The following is a 17,682-nucleotide window of genomic DNA, read 5'->3' on the forward strand; positions in this document are numbered from 1 at the left end:
TTCCTCAACATAGAAGGAAGTTGTTCCTCATGCTTTTCTTAGATTTTCTCAGTCATCAGCTAACATAGTCAGCTTTTTTTTTTTTTTTTTTCATTTTTAAGCAATAATACTGCAACAACTCTCCCACAACTAAAACATCACATACCCATTGCTCATCTGAACTGCAGGTATGTTCTGTATAGACTAGCTGAAACCGTGTTCCTTTCGAATGGACTGCCAGCACGCTTGTCCATGAGAACTACTGCTCAGATCCTCCATGCTAATGACTCAAAGCTTAGAAGCAAGAAATGATGCCTCTGTCCTCATCCATCCGTCACCTCTGTTATTTTTTAGTTTCCCCACCCTCCTCTTTTATTTTTTTCTTTGCCCTAGTTGCTCTGCCAAGGAATTGTTTACAGCAGTTTGACACTTGAGTAATGAAAAAGGCACTGTAGTGAATCTCTCCACTGCAGAACATTACAAATCAGGAAAAAAAAAGTTTGTATTTTAATGGCTTTTATTTATTTTCTAGTGTTTGGAAGTTTAACTAATTATTTTTAGTGACCATCTCTATGGGTGAACATCATACTCTGGCATGATTAACCCTGCAGGTTGGCCTATAAAGTAGAAATATTAAGAATATTTTTACAAAATACAGAAAGTGGTTTGATTAGCTTGTGTGAACTAATTTCTAAAATTTTGGAAGATGGGGGAATTACAGACCTCTTCATGTTTTCATAATGATCCAAAAAGCTAGGTAATTTTGATTTCAAAAATAAACTACCTTTAATAAGTAAAATAATGCCAAAAGCAAAACAACAAAACCTTTAATTGTTGTTTCTGCATTTGAAAGTGTATGTAATATACATTTGACATGCATGTCATTAGGGTTTTACAAAAGGAATCTTCCTTTTAACTGTGCAATATCAAATATCATAGAAGTAAATCTTATTAACTAAGCCTGCTCTGCATTTAGAATTTTCAAAGTACATACAGATGCTGAAACAAAGTGTTCAGCAATGAAGACGTGCACTAAGTATATTTTCTACAAAAATATTGTTTTATTGTGCCTGCCTGTATGTTTACTGTAACTTTTTGAGTGAGTGCTTGTGTATATAATATATAGAGATGCATTCTATATATTATGTAACACATCTGTGTCTGTGTGTCTGTGAAAATGTGTTAATATGTGCATATATTTATAGAGATTACTTAATAGTTATAAGTATTAGCATTATTTTTAGTTTTCTAACTCTATGTACAGAGAGAGCTAATCTGTGGTATTTAGTTCTTATTTTGTCCTCACACTGGTATGATACTATATGCCTGTTTTCTTTTGTGGTAAGAAGTAACACACCTCAAAGATCTCAAGCAGTATTTATCATATGCACCAATTAAAACTCTAATATGAAAACTAAGTTTGTAAGACTCTAATCCGAAAACTACGTTCCTAAGGATGTGTTTGTGGTCAGCTTGACTAGAAGGAAGTTTGAAGCCATGTGTTTTTTACATACGTGTACTGTGGCTATTGCTTCCTTCAGCAACGTCCAAGTACATTGTATGGACTCCTTTTGCTCAGGCGTATGTTTGCTTTGTTGATGTAGTAATCCTCTGTAAAAGTTACCTCTGACCATTCAGGACAGAGACATCCTGCAAGTTCTCATGCATGTGTCCAGACTTTAAGTTTGTCCACATTTGGAAGGATTTGGCCATTTGGACAAACTACCAGAATGAACGTGTTGTGCATGCCTAGGAAAGTAGCTCCTTTGCTGATGTAGCAGGAGATGATTTCTCAAACAAAATTAACTGCACCAACAAAGAGACTTTTCTGTTCGTACATTAATACTTCATTAAAAGTTCTGCCAGCATAACTATGTCAGTTGGGAAAAAAATCCCTTAAACCAACATAGCTTTGCCAGCAAAATTTTAATTGGAGAGCCAGCTTCTAAAACAGCAATAGAATTAACAAGTCCCTAAAAACCACTGCTTGCTGACGGGAGAGTATGTAGGAGAAAGATCACTATACTTGCCCTATTCTTAAACTCTTGTCATAAGCATTAACTACTGGTCACTGCAGAAGACAGGCTGCCAGGCTAGGTCCCCATCGGTCTGTGTCAGAATGGCCATGTTACTGTTAAGTACGTGCCAAAAGATTTGCAGGGTCAGGTTTCTCATACAGCTTATTTTGTACATTTGTGATGGTGTTTATAAAGACACTGCAGTAAAATCACAAAAACAGACCTTTACTAAGTAGTCTGTTTCAAAATTTGGGACTGGAATTTTTCGTTCAGTTCTTCAAGGATGTAATTTCATGTTTTCTTTGGCCACTAAACAATACACTGTGGCTGTACACTTTGGGTTTTAGTGGCAGTGTCTTAATGCCAAGAGCCAAAATCTTTTTTTTTCTTTTTTTTCTTTTTTTTAAGAATACTTTCACAATCCAGAGGTGTACCATAATTCTGTATATTAACTGAGCATCGTTCAGTTTGTGTTCTCGTCTGAAATGTTAAAGCTTTGCCTATATGTTGTCACTTATGTGCTTGTATTTTTGCCATTGTTAAGACAGAGGAAAAGACTAACGATAATATAATGCTAAGGTTGTTTGAGGACTCTGTCTTGGCAATGAGAGTAAATTCCAGCTGGAGACTCACAGGAATGGAGTAGGACAGAAAAGGAAAAAAGCTGTGCTGGAAGTTGATGCAGCTTTCTGCCTCTTGCAGGGGCCAATGTCAGCTGGGGATGCCAAACTGGGGCTGCTGCCTGCAGCCAGTCAAGGGGAGGGCAGCGGATGGGTCATTGCCTTGCCTTCCGCTGAGTATAAAACCAAATGATGTTTTGCAAGTGGCATTTTTAAAAGGGGGATTTCTTGGGTGGTGTGGAAGAGAAGCCAAGTTCAGTCTGTTAGTTTTGCTTGGCTTAAAGATGAACCCGTGACTCAGATGTCACTTCCTATCCATTGTTTGTGTTGTTCTGGGCTCAGTGTGTATCATCTGTTTTTTTCTTTTTTTTTTTTTTTTTTTTTTTTTGTGGAATTATTTCCACACCGGCTACATTGTTTGAACTCTTATTAGAAAGCTAAGTCCCCCGATTTTAGATATCTTACCTTTTTGCTATCCGATTTTAGAGCGATCTTTTTGATCTGCGTTTTAAGAAAACATCCCTTTTGTGTGTTTATATGCCGTATAGTAGATAGCCAGTAGATGGCAATAGCAGACCAGTGTAGTTAAGGCAACAGAAAATGAACTATAGGTACAAGGTTCTCATGTTTTAAACAGGAAACGTCCTGTAAATTATTCTAAATAAGATGAAACAGGCATTGTGTTAACAAAAAAGGAATAAACTATCAAATTCCACACTTGCAATATAGTCATAAAGAAAAAACTAAATTTGCAGTTAGCTCGTAGCTACCCTTTAAGTAGTTCATAACCAGAAGTGTGTTGAACCATTTTCCTGAATTCAGAATTAGAAACTGTTCCCCGTGTTGGAAGTACATGCCACGCTCTTACTGAAGCACAAAATGGCCTTTTCTCCTCATAGGGCAAAATGTGAAAAGCATCACAACTTCCAATTTTAAAGTGGGCAGAGTGTCTCCCTCAAGATATTTTCCCCTAAAATCCTATTTAACTCAGCTAATGATGTCTCAACCGTTTGCTAGTGCAGCACAGGAGGGTTAGAGAAAACAGCCTGTTTTCTTTGTTCCTATGCACATTATTCTGCTAACGATAAACTAAACTTCGAAGATCTATATTCCTTAAATAATACCTCGAGCACACTTTACTGGACACAATGTTAAGTTCATTTCCATTTTGACTTTAATTGGTGCAATTTTAAACCTGATAGCTTTGTACTGTTATCTTTTTGAGCATGAGGTGTAAGCTGAAATGATAAACAATGTTATTCATGGCTCTGAGTAGTCCTCTCCAAGGTTAACGCATTTTTAGAAATGAATTACCATGATTGATGGGGTATCAAAACCTGATTCTTTTCATCTTTACACATTCCATGATTATGAAGCAGTCTAATTTAAGCCTTGTGTAGTCTGTCTAGCCTGCTCCTTGTGATGGTTGCACTGCATTTTTTAGAAATTATTAAACCTCTCAGTTTAATTGCAAAAGATAATTTTCCGTTACTGGTATGTGCAACTTAAAAGGGCACTACTGTCGTTGGAGGTAACAAGATATTTGTCAGACTTTTAAATGAATGCGTTATGCATTAAGTAACCTATTTCGCAAACTCCATTTTAGCTTGAATAAATTGGCTTCTAATTTAGGAAGACAGACTCTAAAGTTAGTATCTTTTCCTTTTGTTTCTTTACTTTTTTTTTTTTCTTTTTCTTTCTCGTCTCCGGTACATAGCTTTAGGATGCTAGATAAGTGCCTTCTGAAAGTGAAAACAGTAAATATTGCACTTAAATAAGGAACGGCTTGCTCTGGAGTCTTAATTCTTTAGCCTAATGTCGATCCACTGAGTTGCCCCGTTTCTCTCTGCTCAGCTGGACCACGGGTTTACCATCAAGAGATCAGGGTCTTTGGACTACTACCAACAACCAGGAATGTATTGGATAAGGTATGAGATGGTGCAGCGCCAACAGTCAGTGTTTCCATGGCAACGTGCTGGCAGTCTCCATTAACCAGTTCCTTCGGTGGATAAACATGCTTTTTGATTTGTTCTCCGGTCCATACGCTGCTTTTATCGGTTTCGTTTGAATCTCGGTTGAGATGCCACACACACCCCCTCCCCATTCCCTCTCTTCACCCATCCCTCACACCCACATCGCCAGCTTTCTCTCCATCGCACATGCTCAGTCTCAGTTCCCCTTCTAGTTAAAAGGACAGTGTATATAGAAACCCTTCCAGATATGCTGGGATGTGCCCCCCCCCCCCCGTTGCTTTTTAAGGCATCTGCTTCCTGCCTGCTCCTGCCTCTAAATGCACGGAGCAGCAACAGGCTCTCAGCATATACATTTTCCTCTTTTTTTTCCATGTGAGATGTGGAGCTATATACTGTCGTTTTAAACCCACTGAACACAATCCTTACCTTAGATGGAACAATGCATTTGCAGAACACAGTACGTAGAAACTCTCCCAAGTTCAATGAAATACAATGCATTGTATGTGCTGGTAAGCTTGTGTTTCTAACGATGCATTCTTTCTATTTTGTGTTTAAAACCCTTCTGATACCTATTTCTTTTTCTTTGATTTTTTTTTTTAATATTGCATGAGTCTTTTTAATATATTTTTTCTTCATTGTGTGACTGTGCCAGGGTTGTCGTTAGCCGGCTGTATGATAAAATGGGGCTCTGGGCTGGAGGGGGTTATTCTGGAGCGGGGACAAGGAGGGATCCTGTTCTGATAGCCCACACGAGGCCCACACACCTCCTTAATCAATCAAGGGCCCTGCAGTTTCCATCAAGTGGTTATTTGCTGGCTTTTTTTCTCATTATTACTCACAAAACCTGGGCTTTGATAGCTAAGTAGATTTTTATAAGTTTCTTGCGAAAGCTGAGTTTTCTAACAGTATAATGATTGAAGCCTTTAAAAACTCGTCTGTGAGGTATTCGGAAAAAATCAGCAAATTAACCACATTGGCGAAACAGCAGAGCTGATCACTGCAAGTGTTCCAGTGAAGCAAAATTCCACCCCTGGATCATTTCACTGAGTGCATGGATCGGGCTGCAGCACAGTTTCCATAAAACCTAGCGGTTCCCTGAGCGCACACTGAGGATTAAGTAGATTGTGATATGGATGTTCTGGGGAAGGAAAAAAAAAATCCTACTTCTCAGCCAAGAAGTAGAAATGTAGTTCCCATCCATCATTTAAACACTGGCTGGCAGGAATTGAGCAACTCTTCCACTCCAAGTGTTTGAATGTGTAGCAGTACCTGTAATTCGAGCCTATTGCACTTGTCTTCATGGCTATAACCTTCTGCAACCTGCAAAAAAAAAATAAAATAGGAAAACATGCTTTGTCTGTTTGGTCCCTTGGCATCATTCTTTGCAGGCTCCCGTCCTGTAACATAGCTAAGTGAGGAGACAGCAACACAGCAGCTGTGCTTTTTGGTTTTGCTCTTGAAGAAGGGGAGAATGGGTCCTGAGTGCCCAGCTTCAGCCAAGTGTGATAGTATTAGAAGCATTTATCTTTTCCACTTCCTAAGGAAAGGTGGCATTTTGTGTCAGGCAGGACTTTGTCAAATAGTTGCAAATGTAATGCCTTCTCTGTAAAACAGAGGAAAGCTCACAAGAGCTTCATCACTGATTTATCTTCCCAGAGTTTAATTGCTACCCATGATCAGTTTACACTCCTTTTCTGCTTTACTACTTTTTATTTAGCTCCTCCCTCACCCATCCCCCCAAAATAAATACATATGAAATCTGTCTTTCCATTTGTTATATGGAGTATTGGATTTTTTAGAAAATCCAGCTTCAGGGAGAGCAGACAACCAGAAAGAGGAGCCTGTGCTAGAGGAGAGTCCTGTCTCAGATTGGCCTTGACTCAGTTTAACTGCACAGCCCAGATTTTGAAACAAACCATATGCATTTTGGAGAGGTAGGGGGAAAGACTCCAATCCTGCAACTTGGTAAATAAATAAACTCTATAAAAAATAATAATAAAAAAGGCCATTTGACTAAAGCACTAGTAATGGCTGCCATCAGCATACAAAATGACACATCCCTGAATAATGGGCTGGAGCAGATGGGCGATAATCTCCCTTATTCATATATAAACTGCTCTGTTTTCCAGCTGGGGGCAGTAACAACAATGTTTATAATTAGCGCTTTCTAAACAGTGCACCTAGTGTGCAAAGGCAAATTGGGAGAGCAGGGCTCATAGGCGTAATTAGGAAATGCTATAACAGGGGTAGCTTAGAACAAGCCCTGGTCTGTATTTGTTCCTCTTTCATCTCCAAGAAACAAGCAACTGCTGTAGTGACCAGCATTTTAGTATAAATAAAACCATTTTCGATTTAGCAATTGTTTACTTTTACTGGTAACTGCGAGCGCAAATGCAAAGCATATGAAAGGTTCATCAATTTCGATCTATAAAACAGTTAATTTGTCACAGGCCCATGAAAATTAACCTGAATTCACAAGTACAGCGAAAAATGAAAGCAGGTCCCAAGGAAAATGTAATGCTCCCTTTGTTAGTGTTAAACTATTCATTTCTTCTCCACTCCTTTGATCATTTTCATCCCTAGTTTCTAGCAGTCTTCTAAAATATCTTTTTAAATAGCACTATTTCCTCCTTCAATCAACCAGAAAACCTTTTCCTTTCTCTACTTAAAAAACTTTCCTATTCAAAGTGCCTCTAAATCCTAATTTTCCAACTGCTCATTTTGCATCCTGTTTTATTCCTTGTCAGGAAGATAATATGTGCAAGTGTTTTAAGTGACAGGGCTTTTTCGAGGTACTAAAATGCAACAAACCTTATGCCCAGTAAGAGTTCTTGTAGCCAGTATAAGATACAACGCATGTAAAACCTTTCAATATTCCTCCAATATAAGGAGCAAACAAACAAACAAACAAAAAATACAGGGGCCAAATCACTAAAATAATTTAGATCCAAAGATGATAGCTTTGGTTGAGGCTATTCTTGATAGCCAGGAAAGGCAGCTTGGGGGTAGGTGGGTAATGCCTATGGTGCATTCCCATGTTCATTCACCCCAAATTACCAATGTCAACTCAAGTCTAAGACAGCAGAGATCACCCATTTCTCATCTCTGAGGAGGGGTATTATGTTTGGGATTTTTTTTTCTTTTTTTTCTCAAAAGTCAGCCCGTTTGCTAATAGCTCAGTTTCTAAAAGTGTCAAAAGCAAGACATCAATCTTCTACAATTTTTCTTTCTGCTGGAACTTAGCGCAAAATGACCACAAAAAGTGACCACAAAAAATCCAAATGGATAGGATGGCACCCCATTGTCCTTCAGAAATGTCTAGATTTACTTTCTTATGAGGAACTTTTCTTTATAATCTTCTTAACTGAGGCTTTTAACATTTTTGTGGCTCAAGTTTTTTTGGTCTTTTTCTAACTAAACCAGAATATTAAGAGTGAAAGTATTGCAAGCCTTATTTCCCTTTAGCCCCAAATGTTGCAATGTCCAGAACTTAGCTTTCTTCAGCTGCATTACCAGCTCTTGCTAGTGGCAGCACATTTTGAAGACAATATTTTGCATAACTTGCCAGCGTTTTCTTTGACACTGCCTAAATTTCCGTATTGGTTCTGGTTTATGTCTGAATCTTAACACGTTTTTAATCTGCTACTGCCAACATGGCCATTAGCATGCCTATTTGGGCTGCTTCAGAATATCAAGGGAACACCAGAGTGGGTGTATCTAATATAAAGTAGCAGTATAAAATGTTAGTATATCTAATATTAGTATAAAATGTTAGTGTATATTATTTTTGATATATCTACAAACACTATGTAAAAACTAAAGGAGCAAAATAAAACCCAGGAAATGTATGGGAAAGTCATTAATTAGCTAAATAATGACAATAGCAAGGACACCAGTTACACATATGTGTTACATGTATGTGTAATGAAATCATCAATCCTGTTGATAATGAATTCATAAAATACTGGATTTTTAAAGTACAGTTCTCTATGTCCCAGTTTAAAAAAGTATCTGAATAGCTCGTTTGAAAATCCCTCATTCCAGTTTGTGTTTGGTACCTAATTCCCAGTACTTTGCATCTGTCAAGTTACTTACACCTGTCCCAAGTGGATACAGTACACTTTCAAGTCAAAAGTTAAAGGCAAACGTCTTGACAGTGGGCAAAGTGGTTGGGAATTGGGCTTGCTATCTGTAAAGTGCCATTTTTAATGCAGTAAAAACCTCTGTAAACTTAATACTGGTGAAAACAGACAAACATCTAAACTCATTTAAAATCTCTTCTCCTGCTCTTTGACTAAGAAAACCACAACTGATTCACAAACTATAAATAAAATTCACCCATGCAAACAACTTGGCACTAAGACTCTTCCACATGTAATTGAAACCAGCTGAGGAACTGTGTCTCCAGAAAGGGGGGATGTCAAAGAGTAAACACTGGCTTAAATATGGCAATATGAATTCAGCAGTTATATCTTTGTATTCACTCACCAATACTGTATGAAGCATACATCAAATTGATTTGGTTTTCTTCCTTTTTTACTTTCGTGTTATCAAAATTCCATGCCCAAAGTTACATGGTGCACTAAAGCACTGGCCTTTTGCATTTGGAGGTCTAGGTTCAAATCCAGTTGATGGATTTGTCCCCTCGATGTGGTCATTTGCACATCTCCAAATCACCATGTAACTTGACTTAGTTATAGCTTGTGCCTGAGGAGCTAAAAATAAATGTCTTTCACTCCTGGACTGAGGTGCATTGCTAACTTTGAAGCACTCTCCAAGAAGTGTCTGGAATCATGAATCAATCATACCTATATATATATATATATACACACATATATATATAACCTGAGAAGCCAATGGAAAACAATATAAAAAGGACAGACTGAAAGGGTGCCTGGCGGGGCCTCATGCCCTTGCATTGTAAAGCTGCTGCTATTGCTTAATGGTCGTTTTTACGGACGGGGAATCTGCTGTTACATATCTCAGTGTATCAAGGTCACTAGCCAGAAGCTTAAGGAAATAGGATAAAATTATGTCGGAGTGAGCATTTAAATACATCTATGCACATATTTGTATATAAAAGAATGCATGGGAAGATAAAGACCGATGTTTCAATGCATATGTCTATTTAATTCCACACACTAACAAAGCATCACAAAAATTACAGGCAAATTGCAAATATGTTCCTGCAGAACGAAAACAAGTGAAGGGAAGGGTTCTTAGATTAATGCATGAACAGCTGCATCCCCAGTTCAGTCTCCTAGCTGATATGAATAATGGATGGGCTAAGAGGCAAAATGCAACAATAATGTTCTTTTATTAATGAAATGAATATATATCTATATTTGGTAGCCAGCAGTAAATTAAGACAAGTGAAAAGAAAAACAGTCACTGCTTGCATCATAAAATGCTGTTACTTCAATCTAATAATTACTGACCTGACAGAAAATATCACCCCACAGCTAAAATAAGGTGCTTCTTTCTGCAAATACTACATATATATCAAAGTAGCTATAGTTTTTGAATGTTCATAAGCACAGACTTCCACATCTTCCAAGAGTAAAAGAATTTGTATGGATCAGGAGTCCTGCAACATCATGAATTAGAGATCAGGAAAAAGATGCTCCCTATGGTAAAATCCTGAAAAAATGCTAGCTGCACCTTACTATATAGATGACAGAAACAATAATTTTAAAATAATTCTATATTACTTCAAATGAAATGTATTTCCAAAAAAAAAAAAAAAAAGGCTTGTTAACCATTTGGTACTGGGTGTCAGGATTACTAAATGTTGATGCAAAATACATTAGTGCTTAATGAAGTGCTTCAGACCCATCAGCACCAAACTATTAAAGGCAATTCACTTATCTGCTACTGGATAAGAAGCTCTACATTTCCTCATATGGATTGTAAGAGGACAGCCACATAGCTTAAATAAGAACACTATAGTTACATTTTACTTGCCATTATTATCATATAGTGCTCTAAGTTCTCTCTCTCTCACCTCAAGCTGGGAAAAAAATGTCAAAATGTGATAATGAAAATCTGGGCTTTGCAGCCCTGTGAAGCATAAGTGCACTTCAGATCCTCTTATTATTTATTGAGGGAGTAGCTTAAAGTAGAAATACCCTGAAAATCCATAATGGACCAGTTCATACGCTGGCCAACCACCCAGCTGAATGATGAAATAATAAATCTATTAAGCCAAGGCAATACATATAAGAGGACTTTGTTACAAAAATAGCAATAATAATGAAAATGGCGATTTTGTAATATGCCCACATGCACAAGAGGGTACAGTAGGTGAGACAACTTATAAAACACATGCAGTCAATACTCTGAAGTATATTGCCACCTCCCCTGCATTGCAAAGCATTAATCTATCATTTTTTGAAATTCTTTGGAGGTAAAAAGTAACTGGCCTCATTAAAGGAAAAATAACATCTGTGCAGAATGCAGAATGGCAATACTGAATGGCAGTATGATAGACACTGGAAATGCAAAATGTCACTGTAACATTGGGTGGAATAAACCAAATCTTGCAAGTCCAGTAGGAATTGTGAGTGCTCCGTGTGTGTCCAGAACCGACTAATTTTGTGGTTCTGATGTTAGAATACGATCCATGTATTTTTGATTTCATTAGATCAGTATTCCCTTCTTTGACTCACACATTTTTGTTAACTTTGTTGGGTGAGAAAGGCTCTGAATTTCTCAGCACAGGAGAGTAAGCACATTGTGCCACCAAGTCTGCCATGGCTTTATAGATAAAAGCCAATCAGATCAAATTCAAGGGAGACTTTAGGTAAAAATGTAAAGAAAAATAGTCTCAAAAATATCTCAGGAAGTTTCTGAAGGATTAAGAAACTGAAAATACTTGGTCCTATAAACTATAGCATAAGGTGCCTGACTAAGTAGAACCATCAGAGTTTTTTGCTTCTCTAACATTTTTGGTTATTGAGGCAAGAAGTGCCTTTACATATATTTAAACAAATAGCCCCCAAAGCTTCCCTAACAATAGTAGAAATGCAGTATCTTGGGTTTTATTTTTAAAGATATCTTTAAAATGATGTCATGATATTTAATTGTCTAACTAGTTTTGCAGTTTCACAATTTTGTCCTTAAAAACAAATAATAAAAAAACTCTAGGCTAAACTTTAAAAAGAATCTTTTATTCGAGAGTATTCACTTCTGTGTAATTTGTTTAATTTTAAATACTTTCTGTTTTTTGCATATACGTTTACCATTCTCATGTACCAGGCTTTTAAAATAAATTCTGAATTTAATACAAGCATTTTTACTTATTCGGCCAGAAATGTTTAACCTTCTCAGAGGAGAGTATCTATTACCACAGGATGATGTGATGTGGTTTAAACTTTAAATAAATGCTTATTTCCTGTAAGCATAAAAAAACTTTTAAATGGAAATCTGTATTTTATAGAATGGTAATGTATGCCATTCTTTTCAATTTTCACACAGAATTACATACTGTATGCAGTATATTCACTGTGTGTAAAAGATCTAGGTATTCTTCTGTTTCACATTAAAAAATAATCAAAAACTGAATTGGTTCAAGGCTGAGAAACATTGAAGGCATTGAAAATACTAATGAGAACTCTTAACCGAAAGATTAACAGTAAACAAAGAAACTCTCAGCAGATGATAAGTGTTGGATTTTGTAGCAATTATTTAAAATACAGGGATGAACTTATCAAAGTTAATTATTTTACCCCCTTAAAGTAGTGCTCTGTAGGTTCTGGACGCAGAAATAATAGTTCAGCAACTTAGCCTAACTAAATCCATTTGCTATAGTAGCTCTGTACTCTTGTCCATCTTTATGTCTCTGTTACATCATTATTGAATGCTGATTGCATTATTTTAGAGCATGGATTGCTATAATGCTATTCTGCACTGGTATGATGGATTTAGTTTTCATTTTGTTCTCAAAAATATGTTGGCTATAAATGCATCTCTGCTCTCCTATGAGGCTCACACTATAACTGGTACATTTTCTAGAGAAATCAGTCATGTATATCTCAAGAGAAAACAATAAATCCTTTGAAGCAGAATAACCTTTGGCTGCATTTTTTTAGATGGAGATTTTCATACTATGGAAAACAAAAACAAAAACAACAAAAAAAAAACTTTAAAAGCCTTAACAGTTACACCTATTCAGTTCTCAATTACCTTTGCCTGCGGTGCCATGACCAGATACTTGTTTCCATTTTGTGGGTCATCTTACTAGTCACCTGCCGTTTTCCTTTTTGCTTTTTCCTAAACAAATCATGGGTCGTATTTTAAGAAAACAACCCTGCTCCAGAAAGCAGTTAACTGTGTGTCAAAGTGCTCTTGCTGAATCAAGGCCATCCTGTTGAATTTGTAATTTTACAGTGCTTTCAGGGACTGCAGTCTAATGCCCTGTAATCAGGAAAATAGTGAAATCCAGTCTCATGTTTGAAGTCAGACTTGGACTGCCCTTTACCTGGGTTGCAGTTTCACCTTGTAAATGTCCCAGACAAAGCAGAAGAAAGGTTGTGGCTACAAGTTACAGCCATCTTATTAAGAATTGCATTCTCAACAGTAGCAAAAAATGATCCAAAAATTAAAGCCCATCAAGTAAACGTTCTCCTTCCCTGTTTTTGGATTTGCCCATCCATATCTGGACTCTAGATTAAAATTAGCAGACTATTTAATTTGATAGGCCTTGGTTAACAGGAAGAGACAGGATGGTCAGGCTTAAATGGGTCTCTCCATCAGAGCTCTTCAGTGTTCTCCCTAAGAACATCCATTGAGTGGCATGAGGAGGTGTCAAAGAGCTGGGCTAGCTCCCCTCAGTGTTTGTTTTTCCTCTCTTGTCTGACAACTTCATCACAATCCATCTTTGTTAGCCAATTGCACTGACTTGAACATGGGTGAGTGTGTATCAACCTTCATTAGGTCAAATCAAAGACAAACGTACATCTCTGCCTTGCCTGTAGAAACAGATTTATACTTTGAGAAGGGTGGGGGGAAGGTCAGTTGGTATTTGGCTTGAAACCTGAATCTATTAAAGTATGAAATTAATAGCATCCAGAAGTAGAACATATGGCATCCATATATATGGTACTGTATCTGCTTGATGATGTCACACTTACCTCTTAAGGTTTGGGAAATGCACTTTTTAAAACATTTAGCTATGTTGTGGGCTAAACCTTTCAGACCTGACTGAATCAGAACAGGTTTAATTTGGTCTGAACATTTATTATCCCTGGTATTTCCAGGCCACATACAAACTCATGGTTTTCATTAGCTTTGCATTTCACACACAGCCTAATTTCATTTATTCTTATTTTATGCCCCTGCCAGACCACCGCTCTTGATAAGGAGAGGCAGGTTTTCCGACGAAGACGCAACCAGGATGTGAGGGGACGATACAAGGCACAGCAAGCTCCACCTGAACTCAACTCCGAATCGGAAGACTATTCACCAAGTTCATCCGAGACTGTTCGCTCACCTAATTCACCCTTTTAATAAAACACTTTTACTCAAAAGTCTTGGCTTTAACCCTTTGAGACCCTGAAAATCCTTCAGACCTGTATGGGGTGATTACATCCGATTTATCCAGCACTAACTGGTGGGATGGTGGAACACAAAAGGGTGCTTACGGAATCTATGTAAGACTAATTTCCTAATTGATTGAAACACTTGTTCTCTGTTTAGATTGCAACTTGCTGCTAACATGATCCTCAAAGGGTTAAGGCTATTTTGCTTTTTTATTTCAAGATAGAAGCAGTGAATGTTTTCATCAGTGAAGCTAGGAACTGCAGTATGTAATTTTAGCACATGTTAACCCTCTGAGTAAATGGTCAACTTAAATCTTGACAGCCCACATTAGGGCTTTATTCTGGCTTTTTTGCTTTTTTACACACATATCTTTTATGGTACCCTAAAGTTCCTTGCTAGTTGCTGGCCAAAACAATATCTAATACACTCTCACTTACAAGCTTTAAAAATGAAAATAAAGTGAAACCAACAGTATCTTCCACTGCAGCTCATTCTAAACCTGCATTATACGTCCATAGAAAATTGACTGTTGTTGGAAGATACTGTGCAGAATAAATGGGAAATTCAGTTCAGGGCAGCCTCAAAGTTTACAGAAGATGACATGATGATGGCCACAAAAGGTTGCTTCCATATCGTTTACTACTAATGACAATGCAGTGTCTTGGGAAATGGCTTGAGGATATGTTCTGTCATGTGATGGTATGTAATGATCTGGCTGAGAAGTTCCTGGATCCTTTGCCTCACATTCAAAAATGTACAGACATCCTCTCAACATTACCTGATTATTCCATAGATAGCCACAGTTATTGATGTGGCAAGAGTTAAAGATTAAAATTGAGAATTACCCTTAAAATAGCTAGATTATTTCTAAATTGGGGAAGACAAAAGTCATTTAATATATATGTAAAGCCTAACCTGCGTTAGTGAAAGTTTTGTCTGAGAGTGGATAAACTAAAAGACTCAGTTCTATTTGTAATATCTAATAAAACGGGCATTTACACAGAATATACATATTTTTGTTTGTTAAAACCTCAACATAGCATTATAGCATTTTCTTTAACTATTATCGTAAAATTGGCGTCCACAGAAATACTACGCTTCGTAGACTTTTGCTTCAAATGTGATAGTTTGAAAGAAAAATGGTTATAAATTCACTCCAAATTCCACTGGAATGAAAAATGCAGCTTCCAAAATCCTATTCTAAAATAAAAAATAACATTAAATTTATACTTTATCTTATTACTCGCATAAAATTGACAGTATTTCATGTTTTCCTCTCTAAGGTTAAAATTTTGTCATGGTGTTTTTAAAGAGTCATAAAAATGTGGTTTCCTCTTTCTTCCTACCTCTTTTCCCCTTTTTTCTCTTTCCTTGGCCCTCTCTCTTTCATATCTTAAAAATAGAAATATCAATATGCTGCCCAAAAAGATATGCAGACTTTGCTGATCTTGCTGGGAAGTATAAATAAAGTTTGGAGGAACAGGGCAAGTTGCATATAGTGCAGTTTCTGTTCTGAGTTGTGTTTGCACATGGAGCTATTACTACAAGCAGTTGTGGCACTGAACGCGTACCTGCAGCTTGTTGGATCTGGTGTAATGCTCTTTTTCATTTCTAGTTGGAAGTATCAAGTGAATCGTACTTTAAAAAACACTGAAATTGTTTTGTTTCTCCATCCTTTAAAATGCATCTTTCATTGCCTACATCATGAAAATTTGTATATTAAAAGCTTTGAAGATTTTGGATACAAGAATTTCATCTTGTGAATCTTCACACAAGTGATACAAGTATTTCATACAGAATGCAATTAACTTCACCCAATGTTAAACTAGAAGTGAGACATTTAGTGTTAATTAGATCTCCAGCCTTCCTTGGCATACAGGGAGATGAACATTTCCAGGTTTGATTCATCCCACCTGTCATGGGCACACATTTTAGGAAGTACTCATGCTTTGGTTCACCTATTGCTCCCACTCCTTTGAGTATAGAAGGAAGCACTGGTAGAAGTTTACATCAGACACCAAACTTCAGGTTATTGAGTTTAGTAAGACAAATCTCACCCTAAGTCATTAGGAGACTGATCTCTGAATACACACCCACGGTCAGAAGCCCAGTGCCAGCACATGGGCTCAGTTATTCTAGTTGGAACCCGAATAACAACATTTTAACCTAAGTGAAGCAAATAGGTGTCTTGTTGGAGAACTCCACAGGTGCCAAGAGGTGAAGGGATAAAGGAACTGCCATACCTAAGTTTTCAAACTTTTGGGTTTGGGAAAGAGCTGCATTTATGGCATATCCTTGATCATGCCCATCCAACCCTAGAGTCCCTTCAGAGAGAAGTCCCTTGGTCGATAGGGCACAGCCACTGCGATTGTGATGTTAATGGCTGTAGTTCGATAACACTTGGATAGGACAGGGATCATTTTATCATGGGACCAAACTCTCTGCTAAGGTAAATTCTCCCTTGCCACTTACTTACATCACTTTTTAGTAGGTTAGGATCTGGCACGTGTTTTTTCCAGCATGGTCCTTCCCACATTATATTACAGCTATCCCTTTAGAATAGATGCAGCTCAACCATGTAAATGCTAGACATACATTTGGTAACAAAAAGCTGTCCATTAATACCACATGCTCCCTGACTGCTGGGAAAATTTGGCAGGCTTAAAGCAAAGGCCAATGGTCATTCTTCTTAATTAGAGAGGGAGATCAGGAGAAAAAAATAATATAAAAATACATTTCACCTTACACATGAGAAATATTATTCAAAAACCCGTCTGGGATTTTTGTATCGCCTTTGCTTTGCTTTGGCATACAGGGTTATCATTAAAATAAGATGTTTGGCTCCTTCATCTTACACCATCTTGCACTACTTAAAATGTATGTAGAAATAATCCTAGATCCTGAAATCCCTACTCATCCCCAGTGTCTTATGCGTTTCTGATCTTTGGTTCATGTTTTATGAATATAACTATAGAAATATTTATTTTAAGTTGTCTTTAGGTCTGTGAGAGATTGAGTTTCAAATTGCCGATAGCCTCTTTTTAGGCTTCAAGGAATAGTGTCTGAGTATTTAAATTGTTTTAAAAGAGGTTTCCATGCTGGTTTTAAATATATTCGTATATAGTTTAAATGTAACCATATATATCTATATATACATATGGTTTTGTGGATATAGTAACGGTTCAGGCTTGTTTGCTAGCATCTGTCCCTTTTCTTGTGTAACCTCTGAATTTCTGGGGGTAAGTGAAGGCAGAATACATGGCCTAAAAATAGTTGAAACACCATTGGGAAAAAAGAAAAAAAAAAAAAAAGATAAAGAATCAGACTATTTCTAATGTGATAAACTGAGAGACAATATAGCACACCTTGGTCATTTTTATTGTAATACGTACTGGTTCTCCTAACTGCTTCCTTCATTTTGCTTTCGAATCTTCTTTGCATCGTATTGGTGCTAAATGTGATGAGTTTTTTTGTTGTTTTTGTTTCATTGTTTTTGTTTTGTTTTTAATGTGTATTATGTATAGAAGACCAGCTTCCTCCCACCAAGCATAT

The 17,682-nt window shown here is 37.1% G+C and overlaps 1 protein-coding gene across 1 annotated transcript in view; it reads left to right on the forward strand.

The window, feature by feature from the left end:
* The window catches only part of DCLK1 (doublecortin like kinase 1), a 240,614-nt gene extending 223,132 nt beyond the window's left edge, over positions 1–17,482 (forward strand). The window contains 2 exon segments of the mRNA XM_040569457.1: positions 4,472–4,545; positions 13,933–17,482. Of these exon segments, the coding sequence (XP_040425391.1) occupies positions 4,472–4,545; positions 13,933–13,990 (132 nt within the window). The 3' untranslated portion in view covers positions 13,991–17,482.
* The last annotated feature ends 200 nt before the right edge of the window (positions 17,483–17,682 follow it).

The sequence above is a fragment of the Cygnus olor genome, chromosome 1 (genome assembly GCF_009769625.2).
Source record: "Cygnus olor isolate bCygOlo1 chromosome 1, bCygOlo1.pri.v2, whole genome shotgun sequence".
NCBI classification, from domain to species: domain Eukaryota; kingdom Metazoa; phylum Chordata; class Aves; order Anseriformes; family Anatidae; genus Cygnus; species Cygnus olor.